The sequence below is a fragment of the Lineus longissimus genome, chromosome 16, assembly GCF_910592395.1.
Source record: "Lineus longissimus chromosome 16, tnLinLong1.2, whole genome shotgun sequence".
NCBI classification, from domain to species: Eukaryota; Metazoa; Nemertea; class Pilidiophora; order Heteronemertea; family Lineidae; genus Lineus; species Lineus longissimus.
The window spans coordinates 1,500,123-1,517,503 of NC_088323.1; the positions used below are offsets into that span (position 1 = coordinate 1,500,123).

Genomic DNA, 17,381 nt, shown 5'->3' on the forward strand with positions numbered 1-17,381 from the left:
CATCACAGAAACAGGTTGATACCATAGCCAGTCAACACGGAAGCTTTTTTGTGATTAGAAAGACTAGCAGTTACCAGTAAACAAGGAACCAACATTCAATTAGATCTTGGCTGATAGTATACGTTTGATTGCGCTCACCGCTTGCGGTTAACCCAATCCGGCTCGGGTTAGCTTCCAGCATCGCTCCAGTCGCTCCGCTCCGGTGGTGGAGAATTGGATCGCATTTCGCGAGAAGCTTGCCCGGAAAATGGGAAGTTTACGTTGGGATTATTAACAAAGTTCAGTGACTGGATACGCGGACTCAAGCTTCAGACGGAGTAATCAAAATTTGAAGGTGAGTTAGTTTAAGCTTCTTGATTTAAAAGCCATATTGGCTACAGTTTCCACAACTGTTATTCTGATGGAATAGATGGTCATCCCGTGAATCACAATGGGCCGTCTTTCATGACCGTCGCCCCTGGGCAGGGCTCCTTCCGCTCCGGCGCCCGATGGCTCTACGAAGGACATATTTCACCGTCGAATGACAAGAGCGGTAATTTTCAAGAGACCCGTTAGACTGCGTATCCATGCAGTTTATAGTTGAGACGCCATCAACGTTCACTTCGTCAATGGCACATTTTTTGCATCAAGAAGACTGGGTCTCTCTGATATAAAGACTTGGTTACTTTTACTCTGCAGAGGGACCACTTAGGCTAGATATTGCCGATAAAAAGGAAAGACCTTGACGAAAAATATAGTTCCCCAAATACATGGAGCTATCCACCTCAGTAGATGAAATGGTTTACGAGGGGAATGTTAATTGTTACCAGGCTGAGAGTCGTTCAGACAGCTACCTAGATTCTCTGAGTCTTGGTACAAAGGAAACATCGCACAGTGAGGCTCCAGGTCCGCCCGTCTCGTGATGGATACAGGGACAGTCTTGAGGCAGGCTGACTCATGACCATTATTACTCATTGCGCATCTCCCTGAAACACAGAGTGAACAGGTGAAAGCTGTCCGGGTTATTTCACATGAACTCATTTACTGTTAAACGTCTTTGATTACACAAAATTGCATTTGGCGTTTATAGCCTGATGCTTGCTACCCAAAAGATTACTTCGCATTATTGCTCCAAAGACTGAAAAAGTTAGTAAACCTCCCGTGAGCGGCAAGCCGTTCGATCGATTTTTTTAATTCGCGTTTAGATAACGATTCTCTAGGGGCGGTTCATCGCAGCCCAGCATCTAACATGTCTAGGCAAACATGTCTGATATAACTCGGATGACTTGGAATTACAATGAAAACCTTCTTGTTTGCTTTCTTTGAGTTGTATTTCCTAAGAAAACATACCTTGGGGCATTCCTTGAGCATAAAAAGCAGTGTTTGATGAGCCAGTCTACATTGCATGATGTCAATGCGAGATATCTGCCTCGCCGGGCAAGGGTAAATTCTGGCAGGGGAACTTAAGGTTTACATCAGCACACAGGTTATGATCTTCTTAACTCATCACTGCTATACCCTACTGTTGTTGGAATCAGCATGGTCGTAGATCATACCTTTAACTGTTGGATGTCCTGTAACTATAAAACAAGCGTGGTATAGAGATAGAAGAAGATTGGATATGTACCGAACTCTGATATAAACATACGACCCAATTTTCCATATTAAGGAATGTAACCAAAGATCTCCAGCTATTCACATTGCTTTCAAAAGATGAAATACACCATAATACGATGCAGATCAATATTGCTCAGGAATGTGTTTTCTTCCAGCCCACTGACTCTACAATGTCCAGCATACGGTTTGTAAGAAAAAGCTTGACCCGAGTGGGCCCTGTTGCATTATTCAATGAGAAAGTTAGCCTTTCTTTCAAAGAAGATAGAAATCTCTTTACAACTCTGCATCGTTGGTTGCAGTTCCGTTTAGCTTCCTAATGGCATCGAGTTTCTGTTGGCGCCGACGACGATGCAAACGTTGTGTTTAACATGAGTCGGAAGAGACATTCCCGCATGCTGAACATTTACCGCTTTCCTCACGTGAAAACTGCGAGACCGGAAATACCCCCTTCTCATTGGTTCAAGGTTGACAACTGCTCCGCTGAGACAGCATTGAGGGCTTGTAATTGGCAGATAAGAACTTAAAATGCTGCTTAAGAAGCTTGGAGGTCGTACAGCGTAGTACTATGACATTGTCATTGGTGAAGGAATGTTATACCCTTGATGAGAGATGTGTTTAGCCTCGTCACAGCGGGGTAAAGCTTAGAAAATATACGGTGTTATTTCTAGATGCTTCTCCCATCAAGCTTGTAGATCTCTCCAAGACAAGACTTCTAACATATCTGACGCAGATCACGTCCACATCTCGCCAAGCCCGTGATTGATGCGTAAATAAGCCGCCATCTTGGGTTTATTATTTGCAACGATTTGTCGCCTGTTTATCAAACGGAGGATCGGGCCAATTTAGGGGCCGCTGGGACAGGAGCTCGGCCGATTATTCATCCAGAAGCAATGCCTGCACGTCAGCGGTAATCGTACATGATGACTTGAATGGTGGCCTGGAGACATGTTTGCTCTAACTGGTAGATCATATGAGACGTTTAAACTGACTCGTGCTTTACAAGAGAAACGCGATGGAAATGACACTGAGAACAAGAGAAGAAGCAAAATGGCAAAACGAAATCTTTAGAAGTGTATTTAACCCGACATTCAATAAACAGATTTAGATCTTAAACTTATCTTATCTAAATGTAGGAGCTCTCAGCTCTCACTTTTTTTGGACAGGATCCTAAGAATGCCATGCAAGCAGAGAAGGCGAAGCTTTTCAATGGCCTATGTGCCGTTATATGCTTGAATAGTTTGAGAACAGTTATATCGACTGTGATAGAATACCCAACACTGAATCCGACACCCAAAACCTCCGACAAACAGCAATACCATCGTCTCTGACATGAGTTCGCTTGCGGACCGATGGCGTTATCATGATATCCATTTCCTTGAAACTCACAAGCAACAAGCAAGCTCAGCCAGCTACTTGTACATGAGTGCTGTTCAACTCAGCTCCAATTGATATTGTGACACCCCGCCGATAAAGTGAGCTGCACAAGTCATGTTACTTGCTGTTTTTCAAGATAGCAGCAATTGTCTGAAACCTTCTGTTCGTGATGTATTGGGATAAGGCTAACTTGTTGAGTTACAAAACAAAGAATAAGGTTTGTAGTTACAGTACCAAGGTAATTACATTGGGTGCGTGTCTCTTCCTTACCTTGGCGTTTAATGCTTTTCGAAGGTCTTTCTTTATTGAGTTCTTGGCTCCCATGAGGCACACAATCCGCCAAAATAAATCGCCGCGAATATTTAGTGGTTTACCCGTTACAGATGAAAACATTAGCATCCCAGAAGTCAGTCTCATTTTAACATTGTCCTTGGAGACAACTTCTTACAATACTAAGAACCATTTTCCTCTCTCCCGTCGTGAACATGCTCTTGTGTTAAGCGCAAATGGAGAAACAAATCACTTGTTATTACGCCTGCATCTGATGTTCAGGTGGCTAAAAGTACCACTTGGCTAATTGCCTCTCGGGCGGGCTTTTTTCCTTTCGTATGTTTATGACAGTTAGAAATATGATGCCAAGCAAAACAGAAACTTTTATTTTGTAACAATATTTTATTTCTATTTCTTCCTCCTCTGAGCTGCCCCTACTGAAGTCTTCCGTGGGAGCATAAGGACAAATAACATCAGTTGATTCTAGCTACTATATGTATTTTAATCGCAATTCTACTTGCAGCAAATGGCTTCATAACCGTAGTCATGGTAATTTCATGGCTTTTCTACAATCAGCCAACCTAGTGTGATAGCCTTATACATTGGGATGACGAATTGCTGCCTGTTATGGGGAGTCTTTATGATTATGGTCCATAAAGACCGTAACGCCCAATCCAAGTTCTCTATCTTGTATATGAGGAGTATGGTGTTGGATGCAATATCATGAGATGATAATAGAAATGTTTTGGCCAAAGAAAGTTTAGGTTGGCCGCATCCATCGTAGCGCTGTTGAAGTTCCAGTCAATACAGTTAACAAACTTCCTACATGTTAGGCAATTTAATCAGAATCTCTTCATCCTGCTCGGGCCGAGATAGTCCAGTATAAACGAGTCAAGCAAGTCTTCGACTCTTCGTTATTCCAGATCACTGTCATCAACATCTCTCTCACGTTATACCAATAATTACGTTTCCATGTGTTTGCGATTGTTTAACAATGTACAATGCATCATTTTGGATCTAGCGAACTTCGATCACCTGGTCCGACGAATCTTGTTCTATCAGTCTTGATCAACCGGCAGGCTGCATGCCAAGCAACTTCGCCGCTCGCGAAATAACCCCGGGAATATTGTAGCATATTGCTTGAGAAGCAGCTACTGGTCCGTCGCCTTTTTCATAATGTATTCTCATAACGGGTGGATTGTTACACGGTGGGTGAGATCTTATTGAACGCGGCAAGACGTCACTTCTCAAAGGAATAATACTCATGTTGGCTGCTTGGTGCATCCGTTTTCGCGCTTGCAATATCTTGGGCGATGCGGACACTTCCTGTGGCATGCATTAAACTTCCGGTGGCTGTCGACTAAACATCAGTCTTTTCCATTTTTGTGAGTGGAGTGGCAAATCTATGCGAAGCCAAGCTGCATTAGTTGGCTTTTGTGAGCAGTCGAGTGGGCGATGTTATTACGCTGGTGCCCCTGCCGATCACGTCTGAAAGGTATTCGACCTGCTGGTACCGTTGGACGGAGTGCAGTCTGTGAGGCTTAGTGACATTGTGGCAAGCAGGATTCTTGATCGCCAAGCGGACCATCCCGCTGAAGAAATAGCGCCGACATATATGCGCTGCCTGAAGCGCGAGTTGCGAATCAAACAGGCCTTTGGCAGGAGAGTTAATTTTCTGGAAGTTACCGGTATTGTGGCCATTCCTGCATTCTCCAATGGATAAAAGTCTACTTGCAGGTAGCGATTTCTCTTGGCAGAGATGGACAGCATTATGACATCATAAGCGGAAGGTGAGATTTGTATTCTTTATCTTCTGCGCCGGTCTCTTCTCGTTCGGTTGTCTTTCAGAGAGTGACTCACATATCTGTAGTAATTAATGCTTTGAAATGCTATTGACATTCGTTGAACGATGAATGTCCTTATCGGTCTTTTTCATCTTCTTCTTTTTCTCGTTATTGTTGCTCATCATCATCATTCTGCATCATCATCGTCGTCACCATATCATTAGGCGGGTTTAGCTTTTGAAAAAATTTTATGTTTTTTTCCCGCCAGCACTACAAATATGCCCCCGGAACAGGTTATCAGCGAACTGAAAACCCTTAGATGTTTATCAGAACCTCGGAGGCCATCAGGGGGTTTTCAATTTATCGAAAACCTCTAAGGGTATATTACACAATCGAACTTGTCCTTTAACGTCTTATAACATATTTACCAAAGAGCACTGCGACATACCCAATATATCACTAAGATTCACCAGAACAATCAAACGTGTTAAATATAACTACGAGTTGGCACGGAAATCTTTCAAGTAAAACCCGACGATTGGGGATTGATTGATCGATCAAGCGAGGAGCGAATTACCTTGCTTATAAGCCCTCGATGACAGCTCGTCAAATCCTTGTTACTTGTAACCACCCGGGACAGCTCGATATGATACTTGTTCGGCGTCCCCAGCGTCCGCGGTTGTCTCATAATGAGCGAAGGATCACCGTCATGCCCACGTTGAATGTTAAACGCCCTTGATTCCGCTAAAATTCTCACCATTGTAAATTGGCTTCGCATCCTTTAAATGAAGGCGGTTCTGAGAGTCCTTAAATACACACGTTTCCTGTTTTAACACTATCTTTCAAAACTATTAAGTACTACGACTCAGAAAGGAGACTCGCTTCCAGCGTTTGAACAATTTTCGAAAGGTCACATGATGGCACAATTGGCGCGTCAGGTTGCCACTCTTTTCGGATCAGAATACAATCGGATTCCATGGAAGCGATTAAGTATATTTCAAAAGGTCAGGATAAATATAGTCTGGTTCTGCACCCTTCTGATATCCCATCGATTAGATTAGTGCAAGTCCAGCCACTGATCATGTGTGAGGCAGCTTTCGATTGGTTTCCAGCAGGTAAGCTTGGACAAGACGAGATGTCTCCATTCATCCATTCGTCGAGACATCATGTCTCATCAATGAATTAGCGCAAAAGAAATCGATACTTCGCCTTCGATTGGCCACAAGACATGCATTGTTATATCCACTCTTTTGATTGATACCGCAGAAATTAATTCGCCATGAAAGTTTTCTAAGCCATGGATTCTGAGGCAGATAATCGATGATTGAAGATCACTGGAATGGCTCATGCCTCTCTGACCTTTTGAAAATGAATTTGATCATTTTGGCAAATTTATTTTACTGGGATAAAAGTAACGTTTGTATCTAAGATGTAATACGATGTAATCGTTTAGCCATCAGTTTTCAATCTTTGTGTGTGTTTACCAATCATACGCGTGTTATTGAATTTGAGATGGACTAACGGCCACGCATATTCCGTCTGACATCAGCGACCCAAAGTAAGAAATCAATCGGGACACAACCTTCGATTGCTACATGAAAAAGCGCCTTGAGAAAAGACCCGAGCTATGCTACTTGATGGCAAACATGAAAAGTCGATTGAGAAACGGCAAAAATTTATTAGAAATACCGGCAGAAGCCTTTTCTTGATGCTATTTCGGATGGAATGAGACTCTACCAATGTATATGCGTAGGTCGTATCCTTTCTTCAACACGTGAATTTTGTTGTTCTCCGATTGAGTCTAATACCAGTAAACTGAGTGCATCAGGGACCACTGAGCAGACTTTGGTACCAGAATATGAGAAAGTATCCTTAAAGCAAGAAGACTTTGGCAGTGCAAGGTTGTTGGCGTTAGTCAATTACATGTATCAAACTGCGTCCAACCGGGACTAGCAAGCAGGATCAGGTATCCGATAGAGAAGTATCCGTTGAGGAATAAGCTGCCGGAGATGGTTCCCGGGTAATCGATAGGTTCTACTAACAAGTGACATGTTCTCAATATTGGTTCCGGTGATGAGATTACTAGCCTTGCTTGTCAGAATTAGATAAAGCAACACTGACTATTACTTCAACCAGCGCATCCAAGAAGATCAACCTTCGTCTCCTTCTTCACTTGACCGTTCAGTCCTTTCAGAACTGGTTACCTTGGTGAGTTTACATGGTGAAGGACCTACAGGTCGTTCCACTCATCAACTAATGATTGGTATTTTTAGTGTTAAGTAAGTGATCTTGAAATCTGTTTACGCGGCCTTGGACAAGTAATCATCTTCTAACATATTCCTGTAAAATACGTGGAAAGAAATAACATACGGAGGATAGTTTAAAGGTAATCGATAGTAGCTACTAGCTATTGGCATCTCCTCGATATTGCTTGAGTTTATCAAATTACTGACCATGCCTGTCAGAACGTGAGGCATAATTGGATCAAAATAACACCACTACTTCAACCTGCGCATTCATGGAAGACCAATTTCTTGGCTAAAAGTTTTTTGCGTCACCTTAACCTACTAAGTGACCACTGACAGTACACTCGTTGACAGCGCTTGGTAATCTATAAAAGGTCCAACAAACAATGATTTCGTACGATTTTATGACAGTTTTTTTAGCAAAATAAAGAAGCGCGTACCATCAATCCTATGCTGCCATGATGATGTCACGAGTCGATCGCAACAAATCTGAATAGCTATTCCTCATCCGGTGATCGTTGCCCATCTTCAACATCGCTGAAATCTTTCTCATTATGATAAAAATGGCTGTGATAGGCAGCGTGATACCAAGTAATCATCTTTGACAATCTCAAGCGAATAATCTTTTATTACATTTTTGAGCATCCTATTTGTGTGAGCCGAAATTCTTGGTGTTGATGACACGCTGGAGCACCTATAAGCCATGCATTTAAGCGGATGAGTCTTCCACTGGATGACAAATCTCAAACATCGTGGTGAATAATCACCCTGAGAAAGCTCAGAATACATAGCCGTTAACTTCTTTTCATTACCATCTATCACGAATCAGCAACATCAATTTGGCAAAATTGACGATAATCATAGGTATAAAGGACTACACAGACATTCTATTTTTACAGCAGCGAGTTACACGAAAGTTTCTTACGTGCATGTTGTTATTCTGATTACATTCAGCTGTGGTCATGCGTTCCTTGGTAACACGAATGCACGAATAACATAATCTGTGTATCCATTAATTTTCCTCTCTTTTCTTTTCTTTGTAGACCGGAAGATGAGGGAGCCTATATTTCTCCTTGCGATTTGGACGGGTAAGTTATGGCTGCTTTCGCGATATTTCAGTTAACACATCGCTTGAGCAATATGGCCCGGGAATACATGAATAGCCTTATCCTGTGCTTGTAACCAATACTATCGCTTACTTGATCGGAAAACAGGCATCTTCCGCGCGACTAGCAGGTGAGTGGATATAGTAAGCGAAAAAGGTGGAAAGTCAATTAGAGGGTAGCTTTTTCTCATTACAAACCTCAAAATAGATGTTTAACCAAACGATTGAATGTACCAAGTTATGCGCTCGCCGTATGCGAGAAAATGGCCCCTTGTATAAACAAAGTTTTTAAAAAGCATGACGGGATAGCCAAAAACAAACAAATGTCACTTCCGGTTTCACTTTCGCACGGTTAACTGAACAGTTTTCACCTCGTTTCCAAATAACGTAAGATATCTTCCTGCCCTTTCGGCCAGATGAGGTAGACCACACGGTTCCTCGGGTGTGAAATGCATGCGAAACATCTTATCGTCAGTGCGTATCGCCTACGCACGGAACATATTGGTAACGCAAGATGGATTTACACCTCGGGTTTTTTTGGAAAAAACAGGACCAAAGAATGATCAGCAAGCGATTCTTTGTGATGAAATACGTGAGCCCCATTACAATCAGCTGAGGGATAGCTTTGGCCAAAACCACCTATTGTCGCTATCATATTGAGTAGTTCTCTTTAATACTTTTTTCCCGGATGATGGCGTTTTTTAATCTCGTATCGTCGTCGTAGATCAGCAAGGGGAAGTCAGCGTGACCCAAAGCTGTCGAAATTAGATATTGCTCATCCCATCTTCAGGGCATGGAGGGCATGTAAATATTGGTTATTCAGCCAAAACAGCTCCCAGCTGGACCGCAGATTCTTTCTCCAATAAATTACTCGAACTACACGTACACTAGTGCCTGTGGGCTATCTTACCTTGTACTCAGCTAGAGTACTCTTACGTAGAGTATTGAAAATGAATACTTAATGTCGATAACGTAGTATCAGCGCATAGACTGCATCACCGGAGAACGAACAGCTGTTTTATAACATTTAAGTACTCTTAATTACTCCAATTAATCAACTTTATTGCCTAATTAGAAATTTGTTGATTGCCGGATAAATTTATTGATGCACACGGAGTTATCTCCAGTCTTGAGGGAAATCAATGTTGATTACTCGTTAAAGATTCTTGAATGTTGGCGGCTAATTTGTGTCAGATGGGAATATCACTCATTCGTTAAAGACACGTTGTCGACTTCGCTCCAGTTCTATTACGAGATCATCACGAAATCATCTTCATGTTGACCCCATTCACCAAGCGCTTGTATGTTCTAGCAAGTCAAACCTGGGTTAGGTCGGGCATTTCACCGCGTTTTAAGGTATCGCCCTGGGTGTTAATCAAGTGCCAAGATTCCTTCCATGGTATCGTTGGTTTTAATGTTCTGAACCATAAGCTGTCATCCTGATGGAATGATTACCCCCTTCAACAACTTTATTGGGGTTGACGGTGTTCCAAAGACGACATGTAAAAAGCTGCCCAGTATTTAGGCCAAGAGCCCATTTCTGTTCTTTGGGCAGATCTCAGGTCGATACTCGGAAATTTTAACATATACAAACAAAATCTGTTGTCTCAAATGAGCAGATATCCCAATGAAGTCTCAATCATATCCATAGGAGAGATTAAAATGGTCGTCGGCAATATAAAATATAACTGAAACTGTCCATCCATAATATTATTGGTCTTAACGGTATGGGTCGACCACATATCGGAATCTGGGGGCCACAGATGTGGTAAACTCACGTTACTTAGCCTAATCGATGCTTTTCTAGGTGCGCTTAGTCTTTCGATCTTAGGAATTCCGCACAGAAGAAATTTGGCCATACCCAGAATCAGATAGTTGTCTTATGGGGATTCTGGTCTGGAAGGGCGATATTTAATCAACTGTCAGATTCCCTGAGGTTTTTTCGCCGTTTCGTGTTTGCTGGCAAGGACTTGAGCTTTCCACATCCTCGTCATCGGTGAAAATCGCTGATGTGCTTTTCGCTCCGATGTGAATAAAGCGTATCCTCTCATTGGAGACTGGGACATATGACTCGGTGCGAACGTAGGGGTAAATAATTTATGGTAAGCTGTACTTACAAACTGTTTCCGCAACTAAGCACACATGATACATAATCATTCTCCTCTGACAGTGTCTGATAATTAAAAAGAAACAAGCTTGGAATTTGCGACTTAAAATAAAAGGTACATGTATATCATTTATGAACGAGTTAAACGATTTACTCATTATACTAGTCTAGTTCTACCTTTCGAAGAAAAAAGCGCAATTGCCAATGGAGAAAGGTAAACACCTGACTCAACCTTCAAATCCACCTGGTAGAACCGTACTCCAAAACTTGAGAAGCAATTCCTTCGTCGTCAGAGTGACCTTGGTCCTGACCTTAGAACCACGATACAGAGGTAAACAACCATCCACTTGTTCTCTGTCATATCGAAGGATGACTTGAAATGTTTAAGGGTTGACTATTGGTGCCACCATTTGGGCTAGAACTTAAAATTCTAAAGCAATTAGAACTTTTAAAAAAAGAAGTAAATGCCTGTTTGAAACCTGGGAGGCTGTTCTGTGGAAAATAAATAACAGACTCCTACCCTTGAAATTGGCATTTCTTCGTTTTTACGGAGTCTATGACAACACCTGTTAAAAACAAATACGATGAAACTGTTCTTAACGGCTCATCTCAGTGGCTCTTTTGCTTTTCCACACAGATGAGAGTTGTCTTATCAGTTACAATCGTTGGGATACCTACCTATTCAAACCTTCAGAAGATGTTTTTCTCTTGACATGAACAGTAAAACATTGGGCCAGATTGCCTTCCTGTAGAAGCCGACGGGAGCTACGGCCAGGAAGAAATACGAAATGGTACTACAGTGCGGTATGCAAACACTGACAGCATTCTCCAATCGAAGGATATTCTCTCTGCCAGTACTGACTTAATGCACCGTTAGGTCCCGGATGAGCCATAATACGAAATATGAACAATATGCTACATAGCATAGGCTGCCAGAGCGTTACATGCATCTCTCCTGGGGCTGATAAAACCTTGTAGAACATTTGCCTTGTGGGCAAAACCCAACAATCCTGTGTCACCGCACCAGTCAATAAAATTAATGAGACCCTTTTTGTTCTCACTTGTGGTCGGTTAGCAATGCAGCAGTCCTGAATGTTTCTGTTTGAATTCATTCAGTTAATGCCCCATCAAACGGCTTGGTAAATATCTGTATCGCGAACAACAGCGTGGCAACAAGAAGTGCTTTTAATGATGATGTGTAAACTGGTTACAATGCAGAAAACACGCCGAGGCATCACGTGAAAGGTATCAAGTGTGCTTTGACTGAAGAAAATCCTTTATGGATGATATTAACTGATATTTTACCATAATGCATGGCGACATATTGGTGATTTTCTTTCTCATTTCAGTCTCATTTTCATATGCATGTCGTTAAAAATAGGGACCCAAGAGCTAGTCTATAAAATTTCATGTCTCTCTAGCTGATGCGCTATCGGCTTAATGCACTGCTTTCGCAAACAATCCCACCAGTGGATGATTATTAAAAGATAAACTACTTCAGAGTTTATCTATACATTGGTGACAATGCAGATGGTATACCAAGGCACTGTGTCATCAAGTTTCATAAGAACTCTTGGCTTAATGGCTTTACACTATCATGATTTAACATCATGATTCGATAATGCATCGTTGGTAGGTTTAGGCTGCCGTATCCGTGTGGGGTACTAAAGCCATCAGATTACAAACAAAGCTAATAGTTGTTTCATCCAGAAGCTATTGACCTATTTCCGAAAGCAGAGGTAGACCAACCACCATATATACCCTTCTGATTCTGAAGGGAGGTACCCGCGGAGATGCAGAATTCTTCACTTGATTGGACAATATTCAAACCTGTTTAGTGGAATAACCCCAAGATTCAGCTTTGGGAAATGCCTAAATTAGACTTATGATGATGTTGCATTGGGGATTTTTCTGTACTTTCCTTCTTAATCGTGGTCGTAGTGCAGCAACGAGACGTGCCAGTCCGATTAAGCTTAGATTGTATAGCGTTTCCATATAGCCTCCGCAACAGCAGTGTTGTAATCTATATTCAATGCGTATTTACATGCCGGTAATTGGCAAGTCTCAAATTTAATTGAAATTAAAACTTTAAAAAAATATCCCGATCTGACCTTTAGAAGTAACAAAGAAACTGAGCAACGACCCAACCGCCTCTAGCTTCTTTGATCGGCCACAAAAGATATGGAATCACAAAACTGCGTGATCAGACATTACACATACATTCGTATCGATTTCTGACAATAAAGAGAGATTTATAGTCCCCGAGTTTGAATCCCATGTGGAGCAACTGCGTCTGTAATTTATCAATACTTTAATCAAATTATTGCAAAAGTCGCGGAACAAAGAAGTATAGCTCTCGTTCTCTTTGTAAAAAGCTGGCCTATACTGCCCATTAAAAAGGAGCCAGACCGCTCGAGGGCAATTTATTCGGAAAGTTACTTAGATTTATGCACGTTATATAAGCTTAAGGAAACAAGACGAAGGATGCTGTCGTGTACAGCAGATCGACTTGTGTGAAACGAATGTTACAATTTCCTTCGCCAAATACGTCTACCAATGTCAATGTAGGACAAGAACAGAAACGAATTCATCGTACGCACACTTCTTGATTGCTGACAGTTGCGAGCTCACGCTGCAGCATTGAAACTTTCAACCAAGATTGATCAATCAGTTTACTTAACGTACCCGGCCCTGCTCTCCCATCGCAATTACCATTTCAACGATAAGGGCGCATCTAAATGATATCAGTTACAACCTTTGCTCCCATAGTAAGACTGTCACATGAAAACTGATTATTTCTGATAGCATTTAGCGAGTTTGCCTGCAGAGATTTTCAATGTGATCAGTTTTGCTCAAGGGAGTACTTTAGTCAAGCGATAAGGCAGGCAAGATACTGGAGTGTTAGAACTGAAAATAGTGTTCAATGTCGTTTGTTGGCATGGGGAATGGAGAGCTGCTTACTTCGCATCACTTCAATCGCTTCCTGCCTTCTGGCGTCGAATAGAAAAACCTATCAACAGTAAATGAACTTGCTGATATTTGCCATGATTTTTTTCAGTTGATTCATTATACAATTCCAGTGTAGAACGATGCTGAATCAGCTAGTATAATAAGCTAAAAAGAACCACCAGCACTAGTGTTTTCAGCCTGCTCAACAAACCCTGCAGCACAGATTTGATCCCACAATTCTACTGAACATATCTTCAAAAAGGTTATGAACAACAGGACAGTGTACACTGTTGTTCATATCCAATTAAAATTGGTATTTTTTCCGCTACTACAAGCTAATTTACCGTTCGCGTTGAGACTCCTGTCAATTCTGCAGTCTACCAGCGCTATAAATGATAATCATTGCTCGATACCTGTCAGCGAGGACCATAATTAAGGTCCATATCAACCAACTTGTCAATTTTACCCGACATGTTTAAGTTGAAGCGCCTGCTCTGCAATTCGCAATCAGAGCTATCGTCAGTAGCTGTGCGATTGCTGATTTCTCAACCTGCCTTCTCATCTTTTTGATGAATTGTTCATCAACCAGTGATTGTCTTCTTCTTGATTTCCGGGGACAAATTGCATGATTAAGTTTCCCCGCCAAAATTGTTGAACTTTTCATCAGATCAAAATCTGAAAAATTTTCAAAGCCAACATTTTTTGGGGGCTGATGATGTTTCTTCATTTTAAGCAGAGAGAAAAAGAAGTGAAAAAAATATTTGGACTAGAAATTTTTTTTTCATCTGCAGCATGACAAATTTGCCGCAATCAATTTCTTAACAGAAGTCTTTTCACGGCAATTTGGTCCTTTGGTCGGGTTAGAGGGGTGAATTTGGTCATTGGGACCGCCCAATCCAGTGATCGTGTTATCGGGGGCCTTGTAATGGTACTTAGATAGGAAACCATTCGGGACATTCTTGGTCTTCACAGCGGAGTAGTCGCGTCACCGGGGTTCCACTGTAATTATTCTCATGCCTCCAAGTTTCGACTACCCTCTGCTGTTATAACTGTCATGGAACGTTTTCTTATGTAGCCGCACAATTGTACCAGCCGTCCTGGATACCTATTGTACTGTCCACTGCCTGATTGCCAGGCCGGCAAATCAGCATCCCTGGGGGTACATTTCTCCAACAATTCTTGCCGCCATATTGTTTACTAAGAGAAATGTGTTAGTCGCAGATAGCAAGATACTTGTTTCACCACTCTAAGACGGGTTATAAATACTCAACAATTCAACCAATTATTATGGATAAGGTCGTTCGATTCTATTCCACATGTCCAGTTTGGCGCGACAGTAGGTTGGCGATACTAAGTTATCCGATAGTCATGACATCGCGTTCCAGCTGGACCCTTTTTGATTTCGTAGTATGTAAACCAACAGGTCTTAGATCGGCGAGGCTAGAGTTGATATGAGCGACGTGGCATGCTTAGATGGTGGGGAAAGAACTCGTACACATCGTGTGGCACAATGGCCTCATATTGTCGAAACCTATGAGTGCTGTCAGGAATCATTTCTATCCTGACGAAAGAATATCAGTCACGAAACTATGCATGAGATTCGGAACAAGGATAAAAGATGCCCTGCACAACTAATACGAACTAAACCTTGAGTTAACATTCCAAATTTCTGAAAACTGTCAGTGTGCAAATGGTAATAACAGTGGCAAAAGGGTTTCCTATACCACTTGATTGAAGATTGAATGTCAATTGCAAATGGTCTCTTTTGCCTTTAAGATAGAATGCCCTACTTTCCATTCCTCTCCCGAACTCCCATCAACGTACCTGACAACAGACTCCATTAAATAGGTGTAAGGATTAGCTCGAGGTAGTCAGAGAGCACAACCATCAAACTGACGAGGACGACCATTTGAATACATGATGAGGTAATGGTTTGAGGAAAAGTTTGGCTTGAAGGAAGGCTGTTTAAATGTTACATGAGGTTGCACGCAGGAATGATGGGGTGTTCCTAATATGAGTTTCCTGACAAACATGAAGAGCTCTCTGCTTTGAATTCGCCAGCTGATGGAGTACTTCTTTAAGACACAATCGGCTCCCTTTAGGCCTACCACAATCAAATAATAGCATGCAGTACCATCTGTAACAGCAAATTTACCACAATTACTCTCTCTCTCTACTGACCAATTTTTCGCCGACTTCGGCAAAAACAGATAATTATCAGCCAGAAATCGGGTTAGCCTCTCATAAACTTTTTGAGTAATTCTCTCCTTCCGATCGTAACTACCAATTAACGCTCGACAACATAGTTATTGAAGGCAGTTACGCGGTCGATGTCCGAGAATGGATGATTCTTCTTTTCAGCCACAGGGTTTCTTATGGGCAACCCAAGAAATAACTAAAAGCAGTTCACGACTCTGACTTCGAGAATAGATTCGTATGACATTTTTAGTGACTGCGCTAAGCTATCCTTTGTTGACAACATCAACTAGGCATTCTATTCCATCCCTAGTGTCGTCTAAGAGAAGACGTTGTTTCTCCTTTGTTCGCATATGATAACGATGGTTGGTACGAACGGCAAATACCATACAACTCCAAATACAATTTTCTTGGCTGAATTGCCTACATGAAATTCAACTTATCAATGTTTGATCCTAACCCAATCGTTCTTTCAGCATTCCAGCTAACCACATGTATCAAATCGATGCTTAATCCTAACCCAATCGTTCTTTCAGCATTCCAGCTAACCACATGTATTAAATCGATGCTTAATCCTAACCCAATCGTTCTTTCAGCATTCCAGCTGACCACATGTATCAAATCGATGCTTAATCCTAACCCAATCGTTCTTTCAGCATTCCAGCTGACCACATGTATACAATCAATGCTTAATCCTAACCCAATCGTTCTTTCAGCATTCCAGCTGACCACATGTATCAAATCGATGCTTAATCCTAACCCAATCGTTCTTTGAGCATTCCAGCTGACCACATGTATCAAATCGATGCTTAATCCTAACCCAATCGTTCTTTCAGCATTCCAGCTAACCACATGTATCAAATCGATGCTTAATCCTAACCCAATCGTTATTTCAGCATTCCAGCTGACCACATGTATACAATCAATGCTTAATCCTAACCCAATCGTTCTTTCAGCATTCCAGCTGACCACATGTATCAAATCAATGCTTGATCCTAACCGAATCGTTGTTTCAGCATTCTAGCTGACCACATGTATCAAATCAATGCTTAATCCAAACCCAATCGTTCTTTCAGCATTCTAGCTGGCCACATGTATTAAATCAATTTTTGAATCTTACCCAATCATTCTTTCAGCATTCCAGTTGACCACATGTAGAGTAGACTGTCCATTCGGTGACGGCCCATGGAAGGCCAAGGTCAACCGATGCCTGTCCCGCCTTCAGATCACTGGGGACCACCTACTAGAGATGACCCTATTTGAGGGGAAGTCTCCGCGAGAAATTGAAAGAATTTGCGAGTAAGTAAAATTGGTACTCTTTTTCGCTTTAAGATGATTCGTGGCAAATATGATATATTTCGCTCATACATGTATTTAGTACATATGATTTGGACAGCAGATGGACATCAATTTAATTGGATATCAAATTGATACATATAACGGAAGGAAGGAAAGTCTTCAAACCAAAAGAAGGGAGAACAATTCATTTGCTCCGGAATGACCATCTTTCGTATGGATTATACATCTTTATTGCCCATTGGTCAATTAAGAAGCTAGCAATCAGCGGACATATAATGCAACCAGAGCTAGCATCTAAAACAAGATACAAGTACTAATGACTGACCGATGCTTCCATCAAAACCGTCGGCAGTGAGATCAAAACTCAAGAAGATTGGCTTATTTCGTGACTACTCCCATTCCTTTCTTATCACCCTGGTGCATAGACTAGCTTACCATATCCCAACCATATCATC

General features: G+C 41.7%; 1 protein-coding gene and 1 long non-coding RNA gene across 4 annotated transcripts in view; one reads left to right on the forward strand and one right to left on the reverse strand.

The window, feature by feature from the left end:
* The window catches only part of LOC135500080 (uncharacterized), a 22,238-nt gene continuing 4,857 nt past the window's right edge, over positions 1–17,381 (forward strand). For 2 of the 3 annotated variants that reach the window (XM_064791236.1, XM_064791238.1), the window contains exons 1-3: positions 3,653–5,030; positions 8,314–8,358; positions 16,764–16,926. In XM_064791236.1, coding sequence (XP_064647306.1) covers positions 8,322–8,358; positions 16,764–16,926 — 200 coding nt within the window. In that variant the 5' untranslated portion in view covers positions 3,653–5,030; positions 8,314–8,321. Of the gene's footprint in view, positions 335–3,652; positions 5,031–8,313; positions 8,359–16,763; positions 16,927–17,381 lie in introns of those variants that run through there. The other variant, XM_064791237.1, reaches the window with a different exon arrangement.
* LOC135500081 (uncharacterized) lies at positions 328–3,473 on the reverse strand. Its single transcript, XR_010449395.1, has 3 exons — positions 3,241–3,473; positions 1,330–1,559; positions 328–965 (listed from the first exon to the last, which is right to left on the reverse strand). It is a non-coding gene; the product is annotated as an uncharacterized LOC135500081 (long non-coding RNA).